At 38.3% G+C, this 26,113-nt stretch overlaps 1 protein-coding gene and 2 pseudogenes across 1 annotated transcript; all 3 read right to left on the reverse strand.

Moving 5' to 3' along the window:
• Positions 1–3,001: 3,001 nt before the first annotated feature.
• Positions 3,002–5,774, reverse strand: LOC142556374 (inactive leucine-rich repeat receptor-like protein kinase CORYNE; annotated as a pseudogene).
• Positions 5,775–6,400: 626 nt separating this feature from the next.
• Positions 6,401–23,714, reverse strand: LOC142504536 (ADP-ribosylation factor GTPase-activating protein AGD3-like; annotated as a pseudogene).
• Positions 23,522–26,113, reverse strand: LOC142556375 (trihelix transcription factor ASR3-like). Its single transcript, XM_075667836.1, has 3 exons — positions 25,310–26,113; positions 25,061–25,102; positions 23,522–24,079 (listed from the first exon to the last, which is right to left on the reverse strand). Exons 1-3 carry the CDS (start codon positions 25,947–25,949, stop codon positions 23,793–23,795), a joined length of 969 nt encoding a protein of 322 aa, XP_075523951.1. The 5' UTR covers positions 25,950–26,113; the 3' UTR covers positions 23,522–23,792.

Genomic DNA, 26,113 nt, shown 5'->3' on the forward strand with positions numbered 1-26,113 from the left:
TCCTCAAGGTATTGATCCACTACCGGTCTACTGCGACAACATTGGTGTCGTTGCGCAAGCAAAGGAACCAAGGTCTTATCAGCGATCCAAACATATACCGAGGAAATTCCACATAACCCAGGAGATTGTGGGAAGATGAGATATATCAGTAGAGAGAGTCACATCTAGAGATAACGTTGTTGATCCACGGACGAAGCTCATGTCAGGACCATTGTTTGATAAGCATCGTGAAGCAATGCGTTTGAAATCTATGGGTAGTTGGCTATAGGGTAAGCGGGAGATTATTAGAGTAAGTACTCAGCGAGTCAACTTGCAGCTCTCGATATACCAATGTTTGCATATTGGATCGAGATATATGATTTGAATGGACCGTAATTTACGCTAATCATAACTTAAAGTTCTTGCTAACATTATCAATGATACATAGATGATCATCGGGTGATGCTACTAAATGCTCTTATCTTGATCTAATGAGTGTAATCAGATTTGAGTTTTGACGCTCTTTATCAAAGGGCTTGATGAAAACAATTGGACGCCTAAGCTCGAATATGAACAAATGTTGTTATGAATCACATGAAGTTGTGAACCCACGCGTAGTTGTATCCCTGAGCCATTGAAGGTCACACAAGTATTGGATTTTATGTTTTCATTGAGAAAGTCAAATTCAAGAAGTTGAATTTGAAGACTGTAGTTTCATGAAACATCAAACATATTGCTTATAAAAAAGTTCATAAGTTGATTTCATGTAATGAAAGTTGTGAAATTTAGCTTAACTGATAATTAAATGAGAAGAGTGGAAATGTCTGTTTAGTGAATGAATTCACAAAACTAATAGCTACCAAAAATGGATCAATGAAATATTTTGTCCTTCGAAATTTTCATTTTCCCTTATATGAACGAGATTTATACTCTCGACACATCGGCGTTGTCTGATCGTCGATTAAGGTTATAAATAATTCACACTTATACATTTAGTAAATTTAGAATCTGCTAATTATATAATAATATTAGTAATGGTGACTGTTAAGTGCAAAATTTTCATGAAACATTGTAGAAGAGTCTAGAACAGATTAAATAATTAATTAATTGAGTAATTAAATAAAAATTATTTAATTTCAAACATTGAATATTATATATATATATATATATATATATATATATATAATCAAAAGTTGATAATAAAAATCGATCACCCCTATATTTTGGAGAAAGTATTTCGGCCACCATCCTCCCATCGTGCCGTTGTCCATACGCCACCGCATGGTCGCCAGATTTCTGATATTCCAGCGATCCAATATCGACCTAAAGTTTAATTAGATCTCTAACTAAATGTGTAATGTCAAGTCAGAAGTGTGAAGGAACTACGAGAGACGCTCGAAAAGAAGTACATGGCGGAAGATGCTGGCCTCAAGAAGTTTATAGTGGGAAGGCTTCTGTACTTCAAAATGATAGACTCAAAATCTGTTGTGAGTCAAGTGCAAGAACTTCTAGTAATCTTGCACGAGATTCATGCGGAAGGGATGAGTCTCAACGAGTCTTTTCAGGTTGCCGCTCTAATTGAGAAACTCCCTCTTCTGTGGAAGGAGTTCAAAAACTATTTGAAACACAAAAGAAAATAGATGAGACTCTAAGACTTGATAGTGAGATTGAGGATCGAGGAAAACAATCACAATACTGAAGCAAAGGAAAGTAAGATGGTTGCGAAAGTTAATATTGTGGAATCTCGTAACCAAGGAAAAAGGAGGAAGTTTGATGGGAAATAACAACCACCACCAAAGTATCAAAAGAAATTCAAAGGAAATTGTTACAACCGCGGAAAACCAAACCACATGGCTAAAGATTACAGGAAGCCAAAGAAATATAAAGAGCAAGCGAACATGGTTTAAGAAAGGTCGATACCAATTGATTTTTCTGAACTTAACTCATCTGCAGTTGTTTTTGAAACAAAATTAGTGGACAACTCAAATGATTGGTGGGTTGATACGGTGCTACCCGCCACATATGTTCCGATAAGGAGATGTTCTCCACATACACTTCAGTTTCTGGGAGAAAGCTCTACATGAGAAATTTTGCTACATCGGAGATAGTGGGACTTGAATAGGTTGTCTTGAAGATGACACTGGGGTGGAAATGACCCTTGTTGGTGTACTTCATCTTTAAGATATTAGAAAGAAACTTGTGTCGGGTTCGTTGTTGGTCAAACATGATTTTATGCTTGAATTTCAGTCTAACAAATTTATATTGACCATGAATGGTCCTTTGTAGGGAATGGGTATTTGGATGAGAACCTCTTCAAAATGAATATAATAGTGGTTTTCTGCAAGATTGATGTTGACAATAAAACTAAAACTTCTATTTACTTGATTGAATGTTCTGAGTTATAGCACATTCGTTTAAAACACATAAATTTTAGTACTCTGCGGCATTTAATGACAGCACCAAGGCACGTTGTCAGCTTCCATTATCAGACACCCACAAAGGTGACTCCCCCAGGCTGCTTTACATTTACAAGAGATGGGTCGCCTGCATTTACACAATCTATGGTAGTTAACTCGAATGCTCTTGTTGTTAGCTTCCGTTCGATGTTGATTACATTTTTTCTATTTCCTTAGGCTTTTGGGTGTGATAGCCGATGTTTCGGGATATTTATTCTGGAGAAAAGTTACCCCTATGTTGCGATTGCTAAAAGGATGCAGAAATCTGCCAAGAACTCCATAGCACATCAGTATCTGGTGCTAAAAGGTATCAATCAAGGAGTAGAAAGAACATTGAAGCATTTGCTAAATTAAAGAACTTAGTTTGTATCAAATCGTCACAAGGCAAGTTCCGCTCGCCATTTCTTTGGGTTGTCAAGAAAAATCAGAGCCAAAACTGATTTACTGAATAACTCCACCTAATTCTTTTTCTCCCCACTTCTTTTCATATTGTTTCAAACTTCGATCCATAGATCATAAGTCAACCACTTAAAATTACTGAAACAACATCATGCCACAAATTCGAGTTCTATCTGAAATCTACATATCAACGGATGTATTTTAATTTTTCAAACTGGATTATAAATAGGAAAATCATTCAAGAAAAAGCTGCATGTCTGTATCCTAAATGCGCACTGTAAGATGCTCAAAAAGGAAGTAGACTAAACCCCACTATCGTTAACAACAAAAGCATATTTTTAGGATCCCCGCCTAGTTCCATGCAGTAAATAGTGTTCAGTATCACAAACTGAATAACTCATGGTAGTGCTCCAAACTCCATGAACTTGTGTACCAACACCACTATTCAGATTGGTAATACACATAAGCTAATTTTGTGGAAGACCTAGTGGTCATGCTGGAGCTCAATGGTTGCTAGCACGGCAAACCTAGGGTCATTGCGGAAAAGCTGTGGGAACAACCAAGAGCTCTTTGAAAGGATTTTGAGAAGAGAAGTCAGAAACTATTTAATTGAGTGAGCATGGAAACTAGCTCATCACTTGAGGGTCGATCAGCAGGCATTTCTGATAGGCATACAACAGCAATTCTGACCGCCATTAACATCTCACCTTCTTCCATCTCTTCCCCCAAAATGCTCTTGTCTAGTGCTTCTCTAGCCTCACCTACTTGCTGCAAATGCCGAAGCCACTGCCCCACACTTCCTCCGTTGCCGGCTTCCCCAAAGAATGGATCCAATGGGTCCCTACCCGTTAATAGAACACCCAAAATAACCCCAAAGCTAAAGACATCGCTCTTATCTGTATACCTGGAACAGTAAATAAAATATTTAACGGCTAGCATTTAAATATGTCAAAATATGAGGTGCAGCTGCATAGAGAGATTTATTTTCTTCTTTTGGGAACTAAATTTTACCAGAAATAAAATGGGAATGTAAGTGGAGTACTTCAATTAATAAATTGTTCTAACAAGTCGTATCTCAGACAATAAGGGAATACTAGCTTTACACTACCAATCGACAAAAAAATTTAGTCTATTTGCGTTTAGCATTCCTAAGCCTACAGCAATTTCAGTTGTCTTCAGAAGTTTTACGCCATAACGTTGCAAGGGATACGGCAAAAATGGAAACAGAAACATTTTTTTTTGGTCATAAAGCCTTCAAGGTTCCTGTTGTCAAGCATCTGCGAGCAACATAGGAAACTTCAAGTAGGAATGCAAGATGATACTACCGTTAATGGGTAAGGCTACCAAAATCCGATAAACTTGACCTTAATAGGTAATCTACCCATGTGGTAGCAGCTACCCTTCCAGGCTGAGACTGATACTATATAAGTAACATAGACATAAATGAGCCCACAACTTTATTCTATATCTAGTTACAATGGATGCTCAAGTTGCATTAAAAAAAATAAAAGAGCCAATATCGCAGGCTCATGAAAACTTCATACCTGCAACTTTGAATGCATTCTGGTGCATTGTAGCCTGATGCTGCTCTATAAAAATTAGGAATTACAGTGGCCAACCCACAATCTGCCAACCTCGGCTTAAACTCCGCATCAAGGATTACATTAGACGGTTTCAAATTGTAGTGCAATCTTTTAGGATCGCAAGTAAAATGAAGATAATGCAGCCCTTTAACAATTCCAACAGCAATACGAAGACGGGTTTCCCACTTAAGTTGCAACCGATTCTCCCCTACTCTTTTGTGACATCTGCAAGACTTCCGGTTGGCACATAATCATAAACCAATGAATACCCACTTGATTCACGGACATAAGCTCTCAAACTCATCAAATTCCTATGTCTTAGGCAAGAAAGAGCTTTTAGTTCTTGCTGTATCTTTTTCTTCGTTGCCTTGCTCTGAACCTCAGGAGAACAATCGTCAAAGAACTCGAGTCTCTTGACAGCAACAGTGAGGCCATTATCAAGGACAGCCTTGTAATACATTCCATTGGGGCTTGACCCCAGTAATTCGGGTTCGTTAGAGAGAGCTGATTTTAGTGTCTTGGAAGGAATTCGGAGAGAAAACACAACGGGGTCTTTAATAATTGGGGTCCTGTTAATATATTTGATGAAGCACCTGACTAGCAAGGCGAAGAGAAAAGCACATACCAGTCCTGTTATGATGCCAAACAAAATGCTCAAAGAAATCCTCTGAAACTCATTCTTGAAGTTTTGCACATGAAATTGTAGTGGAGGTCGACTCATCCTACTTGAGCATTGTGCAGAGATGATATTCAGGTAGAAAATAAACAGGACGACCATAGATAAGACTTCAAAGCCGCAAATACCAGGTATATGTCTCTTCTTGTCCATATAATAGTATAACATCAAGATATACAGAGGGCACAACCTCAAGGAACAAACACCTCCGTCTCGTACCAAAACTTTCAGATATCTTTGGAGCTGAAGCTAGGGTATAATTACTATTGACGAAAAACTAGAGTACAGTTGAGCTCAAGCGTCTTGAGATGGATTTAAACCACACCACATTTCCCCAAGGAAATATTAAGCCTCCACATTGTTGAAGAAGGATAGCATTTTTAACATTTCCTGTAGTGATCTTCAAGCCCCAAAATGGGTAAAGATTGAAACTTTATCAATCCGGAAACTGCAGAAAAACCAACTTCCAAAACTTGAAAATAAAGAACGGTGTGAGAATCAGGTGATGGGATTTTGCGAGGTATTGAGCGATTTATGGAAATGGAACCATAATAGCCAACTCTCTAACAAGAGTGTCGTTTCGCCTAGCTTTCTTGTCCAGGTGATATTTTCATAGTGGAAAAGGAACCAGATACGCTCTTTTGCTCGAGTTTCTCGCACGGTGTAACCGGACTTAAAATTTAAAAAACAAAATACAAAAGAAAGAAAGAATATAATTTGCGACACAGGAACCAAATTCAGTGTTTTTTAGGCTCTCGGTTGTTTTTTTCACTATCAAAATGAATACCATGGAACATTCAAATATTTTTTTACCGAGGAGGAAATAATCTCTTCGACTATTTTGAATATTTTCAGTGCAGAGATCTTAGTAATTCATTGAAGAGACCGGGAGTGGGTGGGGCCCATGAGTGTCGAACATTGACGGCCATTAATTAGTCGAAGAATGATTTGGAACCGTTGATTTGTCGACTCTTCGGGTATGGTTATAGTGGGTTTATCAAAATATGTGGAAATAAGAATACATCGGCTTTAAGGAAAGCAAACGAATTTGTAATCACATCACTTTCAATAGGAGCGTGATTATTATCATGATGATAGGATACATTCGCATCGCATGCGTCTCTACTTAATTGTTTTGGCTTTTGGGCAACTTGTACTGCCTTTTCCCGCAAAGCTGTTGGATGTTGAAATTTTTTCTTCGGGGGCAACTTGAGCACGGCCCGTTAATGGAATAAATATATCATATGATAAGATGAGAAATAATCTAAATGACAAACAGCGTTTCCATCTTTATCTTTAAAATTCCAGAGGATATTCTTATTGCACGTGATCGTTCAGTAATTCCAACAAAAAAAATGTGGTTCCACTCAAATTACAAATTCACCACACCAAAAGCTTCACAGCTGACAGCCGTGCGGACTAAACAAAAATAAAACCATGCACAATACAAAAACACACGCACACAATGGCTCACAATTACAAATAACAATTAACTATCGTTTAATTACATTACATGTTCACACACTAAATGCTTCCTTCCACTCATTCTCTTCTCTCGCGCGACTACATATATAACAAAAAATTGCCACTTCTCCATTCTAAATTCAAAACCAACCAGCAGCCTCATATCCCCAGTTCGCAGTCTCCCACTTTACGTTAATAATTCCTTTAGCCAGGATAGATAATTACAACTACAACGCATTCCTAACATCCCAATCACTAACCTACCCACATAAATTAAACGATATTCACTCTCTTTTCAATTCATCCTCCATGCAAATCAGAGTAAAGCCAGCACCTCACTGTCCTCGGTCTTTGATTCCACCGCAAGCTGAAGTGGGGTTTTACCTTGGTCATCCACAGCTTGATGATCGGCTCCTCTCAGGTTAATGCAGAGTTATTATGCAACCATACAGTTGATAACTACATAATACTACCAACAATTTTACAAGCTCACACTCCTGATCCAATTGATTCAGAACAAACATTTTCATTTTTTGTCTGTGACAGTTGTAGAAATTGATGGATCAATTACGTGAGACTGAGTTTAGCAAATATGTACATACCTTGTTAGAAGAAGCTTCACCAACGAACTTTTGCCTCTAATGATACAACGATGGAGGGGAGTCTGACCCCTTGAATCAACAGCATTTATGTTTGCACCATACTGCAATAGAAGCTCTATCATTCCAATATCTGCAGTTTCGCAAGCAAGGTGGAGCAAATACCAACCGTCCGCATCCTCCATACTTGCTATATTTATTGAGCCTGAAAACTTTTGCTACAGCTCAGGATCCAAGCAGCACGAGTAGGGGTCGAGGGCAGATTGTTCTTGCATCATCATAACTTTGGCTAGGGTAAGAGAAAAGTTGCAAGTTACTTGCTCGATGAAAGCATTTAGATCGGGTTCAGAGTTGACAATGAGCCAATACACGGCTTTCTTGTCGTTGGCACGAACAGCATCCCACATTTGCTGTGCCACTGGATGATTTTGCTTGGGCTTCTGGACAAAAACCTTCTCCGCATACTGCAAAAAGGAAATAAAATATCTGTATGCTCAAGTCAAGAATCAGATCTGATAAGTCACACAAAAACAGATGCTAGGGAGGAAGCCAATCTTGATAATTTTCTTATACATTTTCCATTTATTATTTACTCAAACTCATGTTTCTTGAGATATATGTGTGAGAAATTTGATGCTTCAAGCCCATTTTGCTAATAGAGTCACTAAACCTGTGATAAATTCTTAACCATCTAATGCAGAGTAGAACTGTGTAGATCACCAGGAGACAGGAATCTGCATACATTGTCTAAAAGCAAGGTAACATAAGGGTGTTGATTCCTTGGGTTCCATTAATATATATATGATAAAAAAACACAATTGAGGTCTACAAATTATTTCATACAAATTTGTATGGAGCTTTCTGCCTATAAGGTAAAGAAAAACTGCAGGATGAGAATCAAGGTATTGTAAGAAGCTTACCTTGGCGTGAATAAATTTTTCTTTCGTACAAATTGAATCTGCAGAATTGGGCTTGTTGAAGTATTAAGAAATGAATCAATTCTTAACTTATGCAAGAATTATATTCAGAAACAATTACAATGAGCACATATATACTATATTCAGCAATGGACAAGCTTTACCTTGTCGAGCCAAGATCAACCTGGAATACACCCTTTGACTGCAGTAATTCCTCCCACACTGAGTTTGCAAAGGTGTTGCCCAGAGATTGAAATAGATTTATAACTGATGGTTCCCAAACTTTGACATCAAGAGTCAGCGATCTAACCTACGTGGAATGCCACTATATTGATCACAATATCCCAGGTATCCAAATCAAGATAAAACATTGTGCAAGTAAGAAACAATTCACAACATCGCCATCATCAAACATAAAATAAAACAGTGAACTAATACAACCTCTCTTTATTCCCATTTTACAATCCCGCGAAGCGGGTGCATACTTCTAAATTGCAATAAGATAGGTGATGGAAAACCAGGAGGCTAGGACATATACATACAACCCCGAGATACTTTTCAGATACAACAACTCATCGGTCTTTCAACCATTTCAAGTGAATAAAGAGTCATTCATAGAATCTCTTCAGCCACGTGTATGCACCGCTGGCATGGCCTTTCACCATTGAAAAAAGCGTTGAAGATGATTAATGCACAAGACCCTGGTGAAGATCATAATATAGTATATATAGAGATCAACCATTTCCTATACCTTAGATATATGTACTCCAAGATTTCGGTGGACACCAGAGCATTCAATGCAGACGAGAACACCTAGATTCAAGGATGCCCAATCTGGATCAGGAGAACCACAATCAGCACATTTATCATTACCACACACTTTCCGCAATGCATCAATTGGCTTCTCAAATTTTAAACTGGCTCTGTGCTGGTGTGAACTTCTCAAAGGGCGGTCTGTTTGAACAGAAGCAAACCTATCTGATGTGTAATCTTCAACTGCTCCATGATCAAAGTCGGCACTTTCGAATGAGCTACTCTCGCTGGTGGATCGATGATGACCACTGCCCATTGGACTATCAGCCAAACACTGGAACATCAATAACCAAATTCCATTAATTATATTAAAAAAAATTACCAACAGCTCAGTGAAAAAACATTACATACCCTCTCAGGAGCCTGAGAACTTAGTAATGATGCAATCACCCCCGTAATTTTCTCAATCCAATCCATTTGATCCAGGGAACTCTCTGCCTGCACTGACAAGTTACCATGCAGACAATTAACCATCAAGAGGATGTTTCCCAAAACTGCTTTAACAGAAAATAAAGTAATAAACACATCGAAAAGTCAAGAGGTCATTCTTTAAGGAATGATAACAGACCTGCAAAGTGTAGTTCTTTGTTGGAGATATAATTCGAAAGCAAAACCTTAAATCTGATTGTTCAGCATCGACTTTGATTGTTGATGTCAACAGATTCACAGTGTGATGTGACACGGATTTCTCATCATGTACCCCACCATGATAATGAGAAGATAACCAACGACTGAGTAATCCAGAACCCAATTCAGAACTATTCCTTTGATTCGCAAGTTGAGTACCAGACCCCTGCTATGGAATGATAATTTAAATGGGGATAAAAAAGAGAACTAGAATTTTTTTTATCAAAATCCCATTGAATTCTGATATGAAGTTTGAATATCTACTCACAGAGGGTTTGCTATTTTGTTTGCGATAGTAGTACAGCATTCCTCTGCTATCGAGAACAAAGAACCTTCTTTTCCAATCACCTCTCAGGCTTGAGGAACATTTTGAGAGATAACCTTGTCTAATTGTTTGAACCTGAAACTGTAAGCTTCAGACTAGTATTCAACTCAAAATAAAACAAAATACTAGAGATAACAAGTACAGTATGATAATTCGGAAACAATTGTAAATGTCAATACTTTTCGATCTTTCCTTTTGCAGCAGTTTGCACGACGGCCTTTATCATCTTATGTGAACTCTTTCCAATGGCTTGTATTCCATCTCCATTTGGAGATCCATTGGACCCATTTGAAGACCACCTGCTCTCTCTATCAATCTATCTTTTATACTCTTGCATCCTCTCCTTAAGAGCTGCCTGCTCATAATTAGATCTCTCCCTTGATTGCTTCGCAAAAGTCGATACCTGCACAATATAAGCATCATAAATTCAAGAGTTCCCATCTGGAATTATTTTTTTCCTGTGCGGGCTGCAGCAACTGATTTAGGAAATTGTATCCCCTCAAAATTCTGTTAACCCGTGGAAGGTAAAGATATTGTAACGCCCCGAAAATTTAAAGGTCCACGCGAACCACATGCATACAAATTATTAAATTCTTTTGTATTTTAATTAATTGTTTTAATTGCATAAACCAATTATTTTGTGCATATTTACATGTTTAAATTATATTTTCTACATGGTTGCAATAAAACTGTATTTTTAAAAGGTTATTCGAGTTGTGATCGAGGAACGGAGACCGAGGGCTGAATAAAATTGGAAAATATTTTATTGGTTAATTGTTTTTAATTATTTAAAATATGCGTGATGTTTTTTTTTTAACATTTTTGAAAATATGGGATTTTGAGGTGATTTTATACGCCGGGACGTAATTTTTATCGGTGTTGGATTTTCAACAAAAATACAAACGTTTTGACAACCCGGCTAATATTTAAACAAAACTATTATAATATTTTAATTAATTCCTAATCAAGCACTAATGGGCCTAAACTTTGCTTATTAGGCCTAAGCCTTAATTGGTGAGTTAATTAGTGTATAAATATATGAAACCCTCTCCACACCATCACACGTACACGCCGCTTTTTCCGAAATTTCACACCAAAAACACTCATCAAGATACACGACACACACACACCACAATTTGAAAGGGGAGTTCGAAGGTTTCAAGAGAGTTTCAAGCCAAGGTCGTTCGTCGCCGTTCTTCGCAATCGTCAACGTAAAATCGTGCGTTTAAAACGCAAAGGCACGCCATATTTCTTTCCTTCAAACATCAATCACATCATAATATTTATTGGAACATGTTTTGAAATAAAACAAGGCACACAACTTGATATTTTCGTAACTATGCATATATCTGTTCTAAACTCTTGATTTTTCATCCAAAAACATGTTTGTTATGTTGTCAAAGGGGCTGCCATGATTAGGAATTGTTAGGGGATGTTTTTATACGTTTTAAAGGGTCCTAGACACACACAAAACGCTGCAAACGAAATAGAACACAAGCTGGAACCACCTTACTGTCATGGCTTTTGAGGGGCACGGTTTAAGGGCTAGGGTGGCTGGGCTTGGCTTCGGCTGGGACCAGGAACTAGCTAGGGGCGTGGATGAGTCAAGGGAAGAGTCCTAGCCATGCTAGGACTCGAGGCAAGAGGCTGGGGAGGAGTCCTAGCAAGCTAGGACTCTACCCGAGAGTTACAGCAAGATGGAGCGCAGGTTTCAGTAGGTTATGCAAGGGGGAAAGGCTCGGCCTGAGGGCTTGGGCTGGGCTAGGTTAGATTCTTAGGGTCCTAGAAGGGTGCTAGACGGGATGGTTCAGGACCTGGTTGGGTTGGCTAGGTCCTAGCAACAGAAACAAGAGTCCTTGTCAAAGTGGGTTTCTCGGCCAGTTCAGGTTGCTGGGAAGTTTGGCTGCGGTTTTCAACTGGGGCTCGAGTCCTAAGGGTTCTAAGGGTCCAGGAGGGTGCCTAGAGGGTCTGCTCATGAGTTGGTGCAGGGTGGCTCGATGGGGCTCTAGCCAAGCACAGAAAACGTGAGGGAGAAGCTCTTGGCAGCAAGTTAGGCGTGAAGTCGCTGTCAAGGTTCATGGGCTTCGCTGCTTGGGTTTCAGGACTTGGGTTGGTCTGGGCTTGGTCTAGGCGTGGTCCAGGGAAGGTTAGGGTCATGAGGGGTCACGTGGTTAAGGGCTGGAAGGGGTCCTAGTCTGGATAGGAGTCCTAAGGTCCCTAGGATACACATGCAGAATATTGGGTCGACTTTCAGGAGGTTTTGAGTGGGCCAGGGCTGGTTTTTCGGGCTGGACTTGGTCAGTAGGGTCCCTAGATGGGTTGGCTCGGGTTTGGCTCAAGGTGGTTTGAGCGTGGCTCGAGTAAATTGAGAGATGGCTCGGTGGGTTCGTTGGTGTGTCAAAAACGAGATTTAAGACCTAAAAATGAATCCATGGGTCCACGGGGGTGGCTCGTGACTTGGAATGGTATAATAAATAATAAAAATGCTATGTTTAAAGTTTGGGTTCAAAATAACGAGTTTTGGATTTATCCGGGATTTTATCGCCGCATGAAACGCCAATTAAAGAATTAATCGAAACGCCTAGTTTTAAGCTTTATAAAATTATGGAAAATTATGTTTAAGCTCAAATAATTAATAAAAGTCTAAGTTTTGAATTTGGGAATTTTATATCAAGGTTTGGTTTAATTCGGGATTAAAACGCAGTAATACGTCTTATTTAAAGATTAATTTAAAAGTCTTCGATTTAAGCTAAATAAAAATATGAGAAAATTCATGTAGGTTTAAATAATTATTCGGGACATGTTAGAGTCAATGAAATTAATAAAAAGTCAAAAACGTGAAATTTTACGTCTAGGGGTAAAGCGGTCTTTTTACACCTAGAAATTAGTAAACGTCATGGCAGTGTCCTAAATTCTAGTTTATATGCTAATATGATTATGTTCAATGATTTTGGATGTTTATGGATTTTATATGTTAAATCATGATTTTTAAATATTCATAAATTATTAAGTTTTAAATTGGACATTTAAAAGATATGTTGCATGCTTGGTTTCAAAATAAAATTATATATTTTTATTAAGTGATAGAAATACGAAATGTTGAAGGACGTGAAGGGATTGTGACTACTACATGGAGATGTCGTGAGGGTTATGGTCCCAGTGGGAGCCCGAATACGAATACGATGATATGATTGGAGATGTCGTGAGGGGAGAAGGCCCAGAGGGAGCCCATTTATGGGAAAAGGCCCCAGAGGGAACCCCGACGATCGTATTTCCAATGACATGATATGTTAATACGTAAGGCCAGGGCCCAGTTGACCGATGAGAGTGTTGCTGGTGTCCCCCACCGCCCAGTACTGTGGTTACATGTAGATGGATCCATCGCCCAATACGATTAAGAATACGAGTCACAATCACGATCTGAATTCAACAAACACGAACATGAATATGAATATGAATATGATGATATGAATATGTTGACATGAATATGGATACGAATATGAATATGTTTATGTTTATATGAAAAGGTCTATGAAAATGTTTATGCATAAGATTATGAAAATGTTTTTATTTAAGGTTTTATGCATCATGAAAATGTTTACGAAAATGTTATGTTTTAAGTTTATGCATCTTCATTAAAAGGTTATTTTAAGTACAAGTATTTTTCACTGTTATATGTGATCTGTATACGTATTATTTGTTATCAAAGATATGACGTGTTGAGTCTTTAGACTCACTAGGTGTGATTGATGCAGGTGATTATGATAATAATGTTTATGGAGGTCTTGATGGTTGACTTTGCTGGACTGAAGGTGCACATAACCCAAGGACCGACGCTAGTTTTCCGCACTAGTTATGATTTATGATTTTAAGTGATGTTAAAGATATTTGTTTTTACGACAATTTATTTATGAGTGGTTTTTGAAAGATTATAGTATGAGTTATACTTTTCAAATGTTATTTTTAGATTTGGTAAAGTAGTTGGTTGTTTTACTTTTAAAATGGTTCCAAATATTTATGATTCGGCCGAATGCTATGTGAGGTTTTAAAAAAAAAAAAATTTCTAGTACTTTTTAAGAAAAGGAATAGCAGGCGTCTCAGATATCTTGCTCCAAATTCAGAAGATGAATAAAACATGAAGATAGTGAGAAAACTAATCTGTTATTTTTTTCTTAACCAACGAAAAGAAAAAGCATAGGAAAAGGACAAACCCGGTTAATATAGGGTTCCATTTGATGCAACAGCTCATAACCCTACATGGAATCAAAGATGAAGGGATTTTAAATAAAAAACTATTACACAACCATTATACGGTTTCTCCACTTAGGTACCTCTTTGAAATAACGAAGGTGAGCAGCCATTGTTTCACTAACTGTTTCCAAAAACTGAAATCTTTGTTTTGCATCAACGGTTGAAAGAGCAGTTACCTGGATGGTTAACATTCAGAAAAAGGATTTGTGATGATGCATCGATGAAATTTAATTTGTGCTCACGAGATCTAATGAATATAAAGATGATATTATCACACACCAGATTAAATCGAGCCTGCTCAAAATTGGACCGAGCATGGTGAAGCTCCTGGACGCGTTTCAGACAAAATAGTTATGTGGCAGATATTTACTTATATGGACTACATAATTTGACTTTTTGCTTCAAATTTTATATATTACCTCCGCCAGAAGAGTTGCTACGTCACTCCTTGTGCCTTTCCTCAATGACAAAAACTTTTCGCGAGCCCGTAGCAACAAACTAGCTGATAGTTATCAGTTACATATCTAGGGAAAGCATATCAGAAATTCACACTAATCACATTTTGCCTGCTAAAGAAGCCATACGGCTCCAAGAAACTCCCTCTGGTTTTGAGTCTGAAAACCACTTCACAACCCCAGAATTATATTATTTTAGACAAACAGATTTGTCTTTTGGTTAACTCATCTACACCCATTTTAGCTCGCTAAGCTATCCTTGTCAGGCATATTTGACATGTATCACTGACAACAATTATAGAATTTAAACCACCCACCACACCCAGTCACCCCCTGACAAACCCATCAAGTTGACTGAAGAAATGCTTCATAAAGCTAAATACAAGTATCATACTGGAGGTTTATACCAGAATATAATCTGGTCATAAAGAAGACTGGCCTTGTCGAAGCGCTTTCATGCCTCCTGCATAATAAACTTCATCAGTTAATAAATTAAAAGAAATATCTTAGTTAAAAAAAAATAGGTTAAAAAATCGCGAAGTGGGCATGTAGAATGCAGATGAAATATCATTAAACCAGTTCTTGGCGAAAAACCATATCATATTTTAAACTTTATATACCATGGAGAAAGAGTTCCCCAGAAGCGACTAAAAACTTATGAATGGCCAAAATATAATAATGGACAAGGAAAAGAAAACAACATCATAGTCATGTATAGAAGTAAACCAAAGCCATCACATTGAGGAAATAACATGTTTTCCCATGAGGATCTATTGCTTTCAAATTATAAAAAAGTGGCAGGTGAAATTGAAACAGAGAGATGGAGAATCGGTGAAAAAGCACCGTATTTCTTATTCCTCAAATGATTAGGTTACAAAGATTAAATAAAGATATAAAGTGATAAGATAATCTAATCCTAGGAATTAAAATACGATGATATAACAACTAATTAAAGATAAGATAATAGATAAGATAAGAAGTTTCAACACTTCCCCTCAAGGTGGGTCGTATAGATTTATCATTCCCAGCTTGGAACACAATTCAGCAAATGTTGGGCGGAACATAGCCTTTTTCAGTATGTCAGCCAGCTGAAGTTGAGAAGGAATGTAGGTGACAGTAATAACCCCATCTTCAATCTTCTCACTAATGAAGTGACGGTCTACCTCAACATGTTTCGTCCTATCAAGGTGTACAAGATTCTTTGATATGCTGATGGCTGCTTGATTGTCACACAACACTTCAACTGGGGAATTTTCTTCCACTTTTAACTCAATTAACAATTTTCTGAGCCACATCCCCTCACATATCCCATGGGCCAATGCCCAAAATTCAGCTTCAGCACTACTGCGGGCAACGACAGGTTGCTTCTTACTTCTCCACGTCACTAGGTTTCCCCATACAAATGTACAATATCCTGATGTCGAACATCGGTCTGTAGGGGATCCAGTCCAATCAGCATCACTGTATACCTTAGTTCTTCGGTATGTAGTCTTCCTAAATAGGATTCCTTTACCAGTATACCCTTTGAGGTACCTCAACACTCGATATGTAGCAGCCATATGTTCTTCGGTCGGGTTGTTCATGAATTGACTGAGAACACTTACCACAAATCCAATATCTGGTCGTTTATGTGCCAGATATATTAATTTTCCCACTAGTCTTTGATATGATATCTTCCCTTGTCTACTAAGAGATAGTCCTTTTTTCACCAATTTTGATATTCGGATCCATCGGAGGGTCAGTAGGTTTACACCCTAACATTCATGTTTCTTTCAGAAGATCAGTAACATATTTACGTTGAAAAATAAATATGCCACCAGAAGATCTCGCTACTTCCATTCCCAGAAAGTATTTTAGATGTCCGAGGTCTTTTATCTCAAATTCCCTGCTGAGGAGGAGTTTCACATGATTGATTTCTTCTTTATGATTCCCTGTGAGTACAATATCATCCATGTAAACAATAAGAATTGCATTTTTTCCTTCCCCAGAGTGTTTCACAAATAAGGTGCGGTCGGTCTGACATTGAGAGTAGCCATCGTTCTTTAACACTTTCATGAATCGATAAAACCAAGCTCTAGGAGATTGTTCAAGTCCATACAGGGACTTCCGCAACCTGCACACCTTGTTTACTTGTATTTGAGATTCAAAGCCAGGATGGATTTTCATGAAGACTTCTTCCACAAGATCACCATTAAGAAATGCATTTTTGACATCAAGTTGGTACAATGGCCAGTCAAAGTTAGCAGCGAGTGATAGGAGAACTCAGACAGTGTTGAGTCAAGCAACAGGAGCAAAGGTTTCTTGGTAGTCAATGTCGTATGACTGAGAGTATCCCTTGGCTACAAGTCTTGCTTTTAGTTGTACTATACTCCCATCAGACTTATGTTTGACTGTGAAAATCCACTTGCACCCGACCGGTTTCTTAGCTGATGGAAGATCAGTGATGTTCCATGTGTTATTCTTTTCCAATGTCTTTATTTCATCGAAGACAGCAATTTTCCATTTTGGATCATTTAAGGCATCTTCTATAGTGGATGGAATCTGGACCTGATCTAGATTGGAAAGAAAGGCACAATGCATAGGTGAAAACCATTTAAATGAGACGAAGTTGCCTATGGGGTGTTGTGTGCATGATCGAGTTCCTTTTCGTAGTGCAATAGGTCTTTCATCAAGGTTATCAATAAGCTCACTGTTGTTAATCACATGAGTATCAGTAATGGTTAATTCTTGTGAGTGTGTAACTGGATTTATCCTTGGGGAGATGTCATTAGCAGCCTGAATTTGTGAGGGCATTTGTATAGTCTATTGATGATGATGGTTTCTACGAGAACATGTATGAATTGGCTCATGGAGGTTAAGTTTTCTATGAACCGGAGGTGAGTCTAGTGGCGTAGTAATAGATGTAAGAGGCTCGATATAAGGGATGGACGAGATTGTGGGGATGGATGAGATTGTGGATTCCCAACTGCTCGGTTCATTGATGGTTGACTCTCCCTGAATGGAAAGCCTGGGTAGAATGGCTGAGATTCAAAGAACGTGACATCCATCGAAGTGTAGTATTTTTTCGTGACGGGTGAATAACATTTGTACCCTTTCTGGCGTGGAGAATAGCCGAGAAAGGTACACTTGACAGCACGGGGTTCAAGTTTATTACGGTGATGTGAGTGTATGTGGACAAAGGACGAACAACCAAACACCTTAAGAGGAATATCATGAATTAAATGAGGATAAGGATAAGTTTCTAGGAGGGTCTAGATGGGAGTTTTAAATTGCAGTATCCTCGAGGGCATTCTATTTATCAGGTAAGTGGCCGTTAGTATTGCACCACCCCAATGATAACGAGGAACATTTGAGGTAAAGAGTAATGCACGAGCAACCTCAAGAAGATGGCGATTTTTGCGCTCAGAGACTCCGTTTTGTTGTGGGGTATTCACACATGAGCTTTGGTGAATAATCCTATGTGATTGCAGATAACTCCCCAATACAGAGTTGAAATAACCACGGGCCCTATCTGTAATGCCCGAGAATTTACATCGTGTTAATTTACGATTATTGAGTCTGAGTTGATATGATTATGAAGGAAACCTCCGAGATTTGATTTATATAGCTTGTGGTATCATATGATTAGCAAGGGAGGTGCGAGACCAGAACTTTGGGCGCACTACTCGGCGCACATGCACGACCTGTGCGAGAAGAAAGATGCGCGGACAGAATATTGCGCGCATATGCGCAACTTGAGGGCGCACATATGCGCGAGATGGCCAGTAACCAAATATGAATTCCAGAGGACATCGCGCACATGCGCGGGATGAAGTCGCGCATATGCGCGAGCTGCCGAGAGGCTTATCGCGGAGACCAGTAGGTCTCGCGCATATGCGCCAGTTGAGGTCGCGCATATGCGCGAGACGTGCAGCACAAGAGAGATGCCACATGGCCGAGACATGCATGATATATCTATATATATATATATACATATATATATATATAAAATTGTCATTTGTCTTCAGAATCAATCGCGCACGAGACGTGCAGCACAAGAGAGATGCCACATGGCCGAGACATGCATGGTATATATATATATATATATAGATATATATATAAAAAAAATTGTCATTTGCCTTCAGAATCAACCGCAAGAAACGAGAGAAGGTACGGAGAAAAGTTGTTGAAAATCCTTACGCCTTTTGTGAAAGATCTGTCCGTCTGATTTTGAATCTGACTTCAGTACTGTGTTCCTATCGACGCAGGCTACAACTGGACGTAAGTTTTGTTAAGTTTTGATATGTTCGGACACAAACAAGACTGAATGAAGACAAATATCCCTAGTTAATTGAATGGAGCCACAACCACTCACGGTGGAAAGAGAACCATTGGCTATTCGTACTGTGTTAAGGACGTTGCACTGCTGAAAATTATGAAAGTAGTTGAGGCACCGTCATATGGTTGGATGCGGCCGAGTCGATATTATATGATGACAGATCATGCTGTGAAGATGTAAATGAGGCAATACCTGAATGAGCCATTGAGCCACATTACCTGTGCTGCTGAGAGACGGAGTGGGTGTGACAAGAGGCCATCCAAACAACTTCTGGAGAGCATCAAGTTGCTCTTTCGTGAAGGGTTGCTGCTCTGAAGTTGGAGGATCAACAACAGCTGTGTTTGCACGTCGCTATCTCGCTGGTTTCCATCGGCAGGTTTCCCATGAATTTCCAGCATGTATCCAGTGTATGTGTAGATTTGCGACATTTGGGACACCATGGACAGCTTTGCTTGAATTGGCCAGTGCCGGGTAAGTTTGGAATCATACGCATACCACCAGTAGAGTCATCACTTGGTGAAGGGAAGCGATGTTGGGCAGCCAAGGCGGATGTGTCAACAGAGGACGGAATTTCTGCCGTTGTCAACATAATCTTTCGACGGCTCTCTTCATGACGAACAACAGAAAAAACACCTCGAAGGCTCGGTAAAGGTTTAGTGCCCAGAATTCTCCACCGTACGTCGTCGAGTGATGGGTTGAGGCCAGACAAGAATCTGAATATCCGTCGGTGCTCGACAATACCACGAAATCGGTCACCATCTGGTGGACACTCCTACTCATATACTTCGAAGAGATCTAACTGCTGCCACAGCCGGATAAGAGTGTTAAAGAAATCGGTGAGCGAAGACTCTCCTTGGCGGAGATCTTGCAACCGGCATTCAATTGCAAATAATTCGGAGGTGTTATCCTTGCTGGAGTATGTATCTCTTGCAGCATCCCAAATATCCTTGGCACTGCGATAGAGGAGGAGATTTTCTCCTATCTCGGTTGTCATGGAATTTGTTAACCAGGACATAACCATGCAATTCTCTGAATTCCAAGTCCGAAATTTCGGATCCTCAGACGTTGGACATAGCGCGTCGTCGGACAAGAAGCTATCTTTCCCACGGCCACAGATAAAGAGCCTGACAGATTGTGACCACTGTAAATAATTCTTGCCGTTCAATCGATGACAAGTGATTGGTACCGACGAGAAATCAGTTGCCGAGGTTGGACTCTGGAGGCAGGGATATTTTAGGTGTTGCCATGCCGTGTTTGGTCATGTATATCCCTGGAGCTCTGATACCATGAAATTGAAACAGAGAGATGGAGAATCGGTGAAAAAGCACCTTATTTCTTATTCCTCGAATGATTAGGTTACAAGAATTAAATAAAGAAATAAAGCGATAAGATAATCTAATCCTAGGAATTAAAATACAAAGATATAACAACTAATTAAAGATAAGATAATAGATAAGATCAAATAAGCAGTTTCAACAGCATGTAATTTTTTTAGCACAAATAGCAATAAAGAGTGAGTACAAATAATTTAAGAGATGCCTCATAACAACACGAGACAAAATACTATAGTTCAATCATTAGGGATGGACAGATAACAGAAGAACATTATTGCTTAACTAACAATAATTTCAATCTTCTACGTATAACAACTGAGATTTCCTTATTAACGACATTACATAAATATAAACTGCAAAACAGAATTAATTAACTTGCATGAAATATTGAGGAACTTATATAGCCACAAATATAATCTATGAGCTATTTTTCACATCAAACAGCATGAATTAAAAATTGTACCTTGACATCTTGTAAATCTAAGTTCACAAACTGCAGCAATCTTTCATTCAGTATGTGCTCAACTTGAAAGGATCAAAACGCAACCAGACAAATGGGAATGCATGATATCTTAGTTACTCATTTCTTTACACTAAGTCACCTTACTAATTTGAGATGGGCATTAATCTAGAGAAATGGGATGAGTACCAACAAACATATTTTGTACAATACTTGTTTGGGATCCCTTTTAATTATGTCACCATTCTCTCCAAAAAATAGATAAAAAGCTCTTCGGTTTTTCCTCGAGGGCTAGCCAATAACCATATAGATAAATAGGCGTAAAATCCCATAAAACATAGATTAAAACAACGAGTTTACCTGAGATCGAAGAACTTCTTTATATGTCCCAATTTCCCTCAGTGCTATGGTGAACTTTGCCATGACAGGACCTACAAATATTAGATTTTGGCTTGATAGCGTCATATTCCCATCAAGATACTGATTGAAACTTATTTGCCAATATAAACGATGTACCAGGAGATATTATGAAACAGAATAAATTAATCTAGTACTGACTACTGAGGAAGATTTAAATAAGACAGACCGAAAAGAAGCACTTGGATCACAAGCAATCAAGGTGGCATAGGCCTAGCTGCCCCTCTTTGGTAATGGAAGGAGCGGGGGATTTGGGTAGGTCACGGGACTAGTGCCAAAAGTTGGTTTATATAAAAGGTAAAACCCAAGAAACATTGATAATTCTTGTTCTTGGAAGAGTGGGCAGCAAAATTATGCAGGTTATGGTGTCATACTTAGAGTTTAGATTCAGTGCCAGTTGCTCCAAGTGGTAGATTACCCTAGAAAAAGATATTGGTTTGCTTTAATTTAACAGGATCTAATTCTTCTCTGTCCCATTTCAACTTCCTTAATGATAGGTCATGACCTCATGAGTACCAATTCAATTGAGTAAATGACGTGTGGTTTAGAATTTAGCATTACTGAGGAATTATTATCAAAACAATGAGATTACATTCAATACATCATATATTGAGGTTTTAAACCAATTATTTATTACTTCATATAGTGAATATGCAATAACCGATTTTGAGATGCTGAAAAATGTTCTGGTAAAATGGAAGACTAATCTACAGAACTGTAATATTATTTCAGCACACTGGATTAAGCTAAATAGAAATCTATGTAAGATTTTCAAATATCTTGAAACCTAAACAGCTAAAGGTCATGCAATGTTTGAATGTACAGTTGTATCTACATCAAAAGTGCAACATCAGAAAATGTTGGAAGTAGAAACTACCTTTCATCGATAATCAAAATAAAACAAGACATAGCATGCATATATTATTGAAAAAAAGGAAGAATATACCTCCAAAGGCAACACTAATGGGATCATTATGCCCTCCACCAAAAGTTTCCAACGCACCAGCAAAAGCAATGTCTCCATCATATTCCTCGCCCAGACCTTCACTGTAAGTTGTACAGCATCATTAAAAAGTCAGAGACATACAACATTAACTTTCAGAAACCAAGGAGACTAGAAGTGAACAAAGATCCAAGTGCAACAACTTCTCTTCATTATCTGACAGAATGGACGAATGTATCATGGTACTATATCTTTCTATAGCTAAATCACATATTTCTGAAATATCTTTTTATCTCTAGTACAAAGATACAGTACAGGTAGCGCATCCACTTCGAAGGACTTCCTTCCGTGGACAGTAAGTCTAAGAACATACAAGTGCCTTATACTAAGCGATAGATACCAAAGGTAAGAGATATTAGTGCAATATTGGCTTAAGTTCAACAAGATGGCCCGATCTTAATCTAATTGCATCAAAAAGCCCTAGAGTTTCCCATTTTCTCTAAAAAAATATAACTTAAACTAGATCTTAACTTCATCAGGAAACAAAACAAAGAGTGTAAAATTTCACGGGTTTTCAAAATAAAAACATCAACAAAACAAAAGCTGAAACACAAAAAAAAAAGTTCTCACTGTATTTCCGACTCCCTTTGTAAAACTTTAGACACCTCTCCCTCAATCAAAGATTCAGAACTTTCCTCCAATGTTTGTATCTGTAAGCAGAAATATATGGCATTTTTTTAAAAACCAGTGACTATGAAAAGGCTCCAACAAGGTAATGCAACCAAAGCCTAATTTTGACTCAAAATAGTATTAGTGGATAGTTCATCCAAGATCACTTTGTAAATTCCAACCAAATAACCTGTGATATTAAAAAGTAACTTGTTAGCTGTTCAAATGCAGAACAGTCAAATATGGAAATATGTTATCGTAAAAAAACAGTAACACTGAATCGAAGTAAAAATGTCAATTTCGAGGGGAGGCCTATGACTATGAGAAAAGGAGTGTGGAAGAGTGAGTGTGGAGACTGGGATAATGGAATCGACGAGTGTTTTGTTAGCGAATAAATAAAGTAAATTACCAAATTATAATATATTTGGACAGTTGAATTTTAAATTTATTTATTTAAATATATTTGTGTAATTTTAGAAAATTAATTTCATAAATTATAAATTTATTTATATATTATTTTACGTTAATTATGATAAAGAATAACAAAATTATTTGAAATTAATTATATTTTGTGTAACTAATCTATCTGTATCTATATATCTAGCAATATATATATTATATTATTATATTATATACATATATATATATATATAAATATAAATATGATATAAATATAAATAAAAGTATGGATAAATGACGAGGTTTACTTATTGTATAATGACAAATAAACTTCTATACACATAAATAATTTCTTTTGTTTTTAAATCTAATTTAATTTAATGCATGTGTCTGGATACTGAAAAATGGGATATGAACTTATATAGCATATTCCAAAATGAGAATCAATACTACAAAAAGATATTGGAATCACTGACAAAATAAACTAGCATCTGAATTGCAAAGCTTTTGTCATAGAGTTTGGGTAGGCCTAACTTACAATTGATCCTAAACATAACAAGGATCGTAAATAAATAAAAAGCCCTGTGGGTTATCTCCAATGTGATTTGGACGAATAACCCACAAATTCATTATCAACTGTATGCATATGAAGTAAGGATTCCAGCACGTATAGCTACTTTCTGTACACTTCAACTAGTATTATCATGGTTACAACTTATCAGCAATTCTTCCCAAGGCATCTGCAAGCTTGTTGAGGACTGTTATTAAGCCATTCATATTCTCCTGGCGTTGCTCCCTCTCCAACTCAAGATGGGAGTTATGAGCTTCAAGTTGCAAGCCCAGCAGTTTCCCATTTTTCTCTAAAGCTTTGATCAACTGAAGCTCAACAGATGTAGCTTCCCCATCTCCATCCGATCCAACTCTCTTTCTTTTACGTCCTTCTTGAGTGCTTCTAAACTCAGCATCAGAGGCAGGTTGTTTCTCACTGGTTATGCCTGCACAAAATCCCAATCAGAGGACTTGCTGAAAGTAGAACCATTTTTTGTTTTATATCTTTCTCTAACTCTTCATGTTGACATCTACTCATTTACTTCATCATTCTTGATCTTATTCCAAACCCAAAGACGAAAGATATATAAATTACACCAAAAAACCGATCAAGCTTCTTAGCATTATGTGCTTTTTGAATAGGGACAGCGCATATATCAATGTTTTCTTGTACTCGATTGCACACAGAGGGATGCAGAATGAGGTACGCTATTATACTTGACACTTCTGCCTTCACAAACTAGGTAAATACAACTCTTCAATCAATATTTCCCGAAAGATACGAGCCCACAAAATGATCACTTCCATCATTCCGAGTCCAAACCACACAAATTAACCCATGCTAGTATATCCGTTATTTAAAATCGTGCTAGTAAATATTTCTGATCAAACACATGACACATCGGATTCTCCGCCCCACCAAATGAAAAGGGTCGGATTCACCATTTTACCAGGAGGTAAAAACAGAAACAATATTCCTGTTTATGATCTAAATATGAGTCAAAGGTACTCATCACGAGAGCAGCTCAAATGACTTTATTTTTGCAAATTGCACTGCTTGACAGTCATCAAAATGTTTCTTATATGCTTAATTTCAGGGAGCCTTAATTAAGATCAGTTGCCTAAATTCGAGACTTGGTTAGAGAATCGATACCATAAGATGCATCCTTGTTATCAACAATTGGCTGCAATAAATCTCACCGCATGAATGCTACTACTTATCTTTGCAACATTCAAGCGAGCAGATGCTAGTTTTTTCTTCACATGTGACATGCAAATATGAAACAGCTTAAAGATAATTTAAAACGAAAATACAATGGGTGCACAACAATCAAGAATATCAAATTACACGGTAGCTACAACTTAAATGAAAATTCAAATATTAATCGAACAAAACAAAATAGACACTCAACAGTGAGCTATCGTACCTCGAGCAGGTGATACGCGGGGAAGTGACTGCTTCTCTGCCACTGCAAAAATTGAAAACCATATTATCAACACTATCTAGACTTTTACCAACAAATAGAGTATTAGTTATGTGTGCAACAGATACTGGTTGTACGAGATTATAGTTAAAGGCTTTTGCAGCCAAATAGGCCAATAGTGGTGGATTCATTTCTAAAAGAACCAATCTTGACTGGCTTATATCGGAGTTGGAGCCGGGAAAGTTTTAATACCAGTCTCTTTACTCTGATCGGGATTCCTTGGCGGCTCCTCCTCTCTAGCCGACTGCTCAAAATCGGAGAACAGCCCTTCATCCCCCACCGCGCTCCGCCCACTATCAAATAACGCCTCCGCCTCATCACCGGCCTCTGCCGCAGTGGCAGGTGCCAAAGCCAAAGATAATTCACCAGCCACACCTAGGCCTCCGACGCCATCCAGGATATCATAGACCTCTTTGTCAAAAAAACCAGGCAACTTTCTCTCCCTTCTCAGATCATTCCTCATCAGCCAAAAAGACTCTGCTCCGTCCCCTGCTTTGGACTCCCAATCTTTAATCTTCTTAAAATCTCCGGCTAAATTGCTCCATCTCTTACGGCACTGAACAGGTCCGCGGTTAACTCCATGTCTCTTACAGTATGATGCAACGGATGCCCATTTAGGCTCGGCCTGGCAAGAACCCAATCCAAAACCAGACAGCCGCCCCCTTTTGACACGATTCTCCGCCACCCTTTTCCCTTGTATGAGTACGAGTATCTCTTGTCGGGTCCAACGGGGCAAGCGCGGAATTTTGACTCCATCATCGCCGGAAGGCTGACGGCCGTCTGCTCTACCGTCAACGGGTCCCGGAGCTAAACTAAGCTGCTCCAGTGTCATATAAAAAGATCACGTGGCAGGGTACCTTTGTAGTCACGTGCGGTTAAAGTAACGGCGTTTGGTGTTAACGGCGTAGGAAGAGGAAGGGAGAGGGTGAGGTGTTTCTTTCTTCTCTGAGATAACAATGTGTGTGGGGTGAGGATCCTTAAACAAGATGATGAAAA

Source organism: Primulina tabacum, chromosome 9, assembly GCF_025594145.1.
Source record: "Primulina tabacum isolate GXHZ01 chromosome 9, ASM2559414v2, whole genome shotgun sequence".
Taxonomy (NCBI): Eukaryota; Viridiplantae; Streptophyta; class Magnoliopsida; order Lamiales; family Gesneriaceae; genus Primulina; species Primulina tabacum.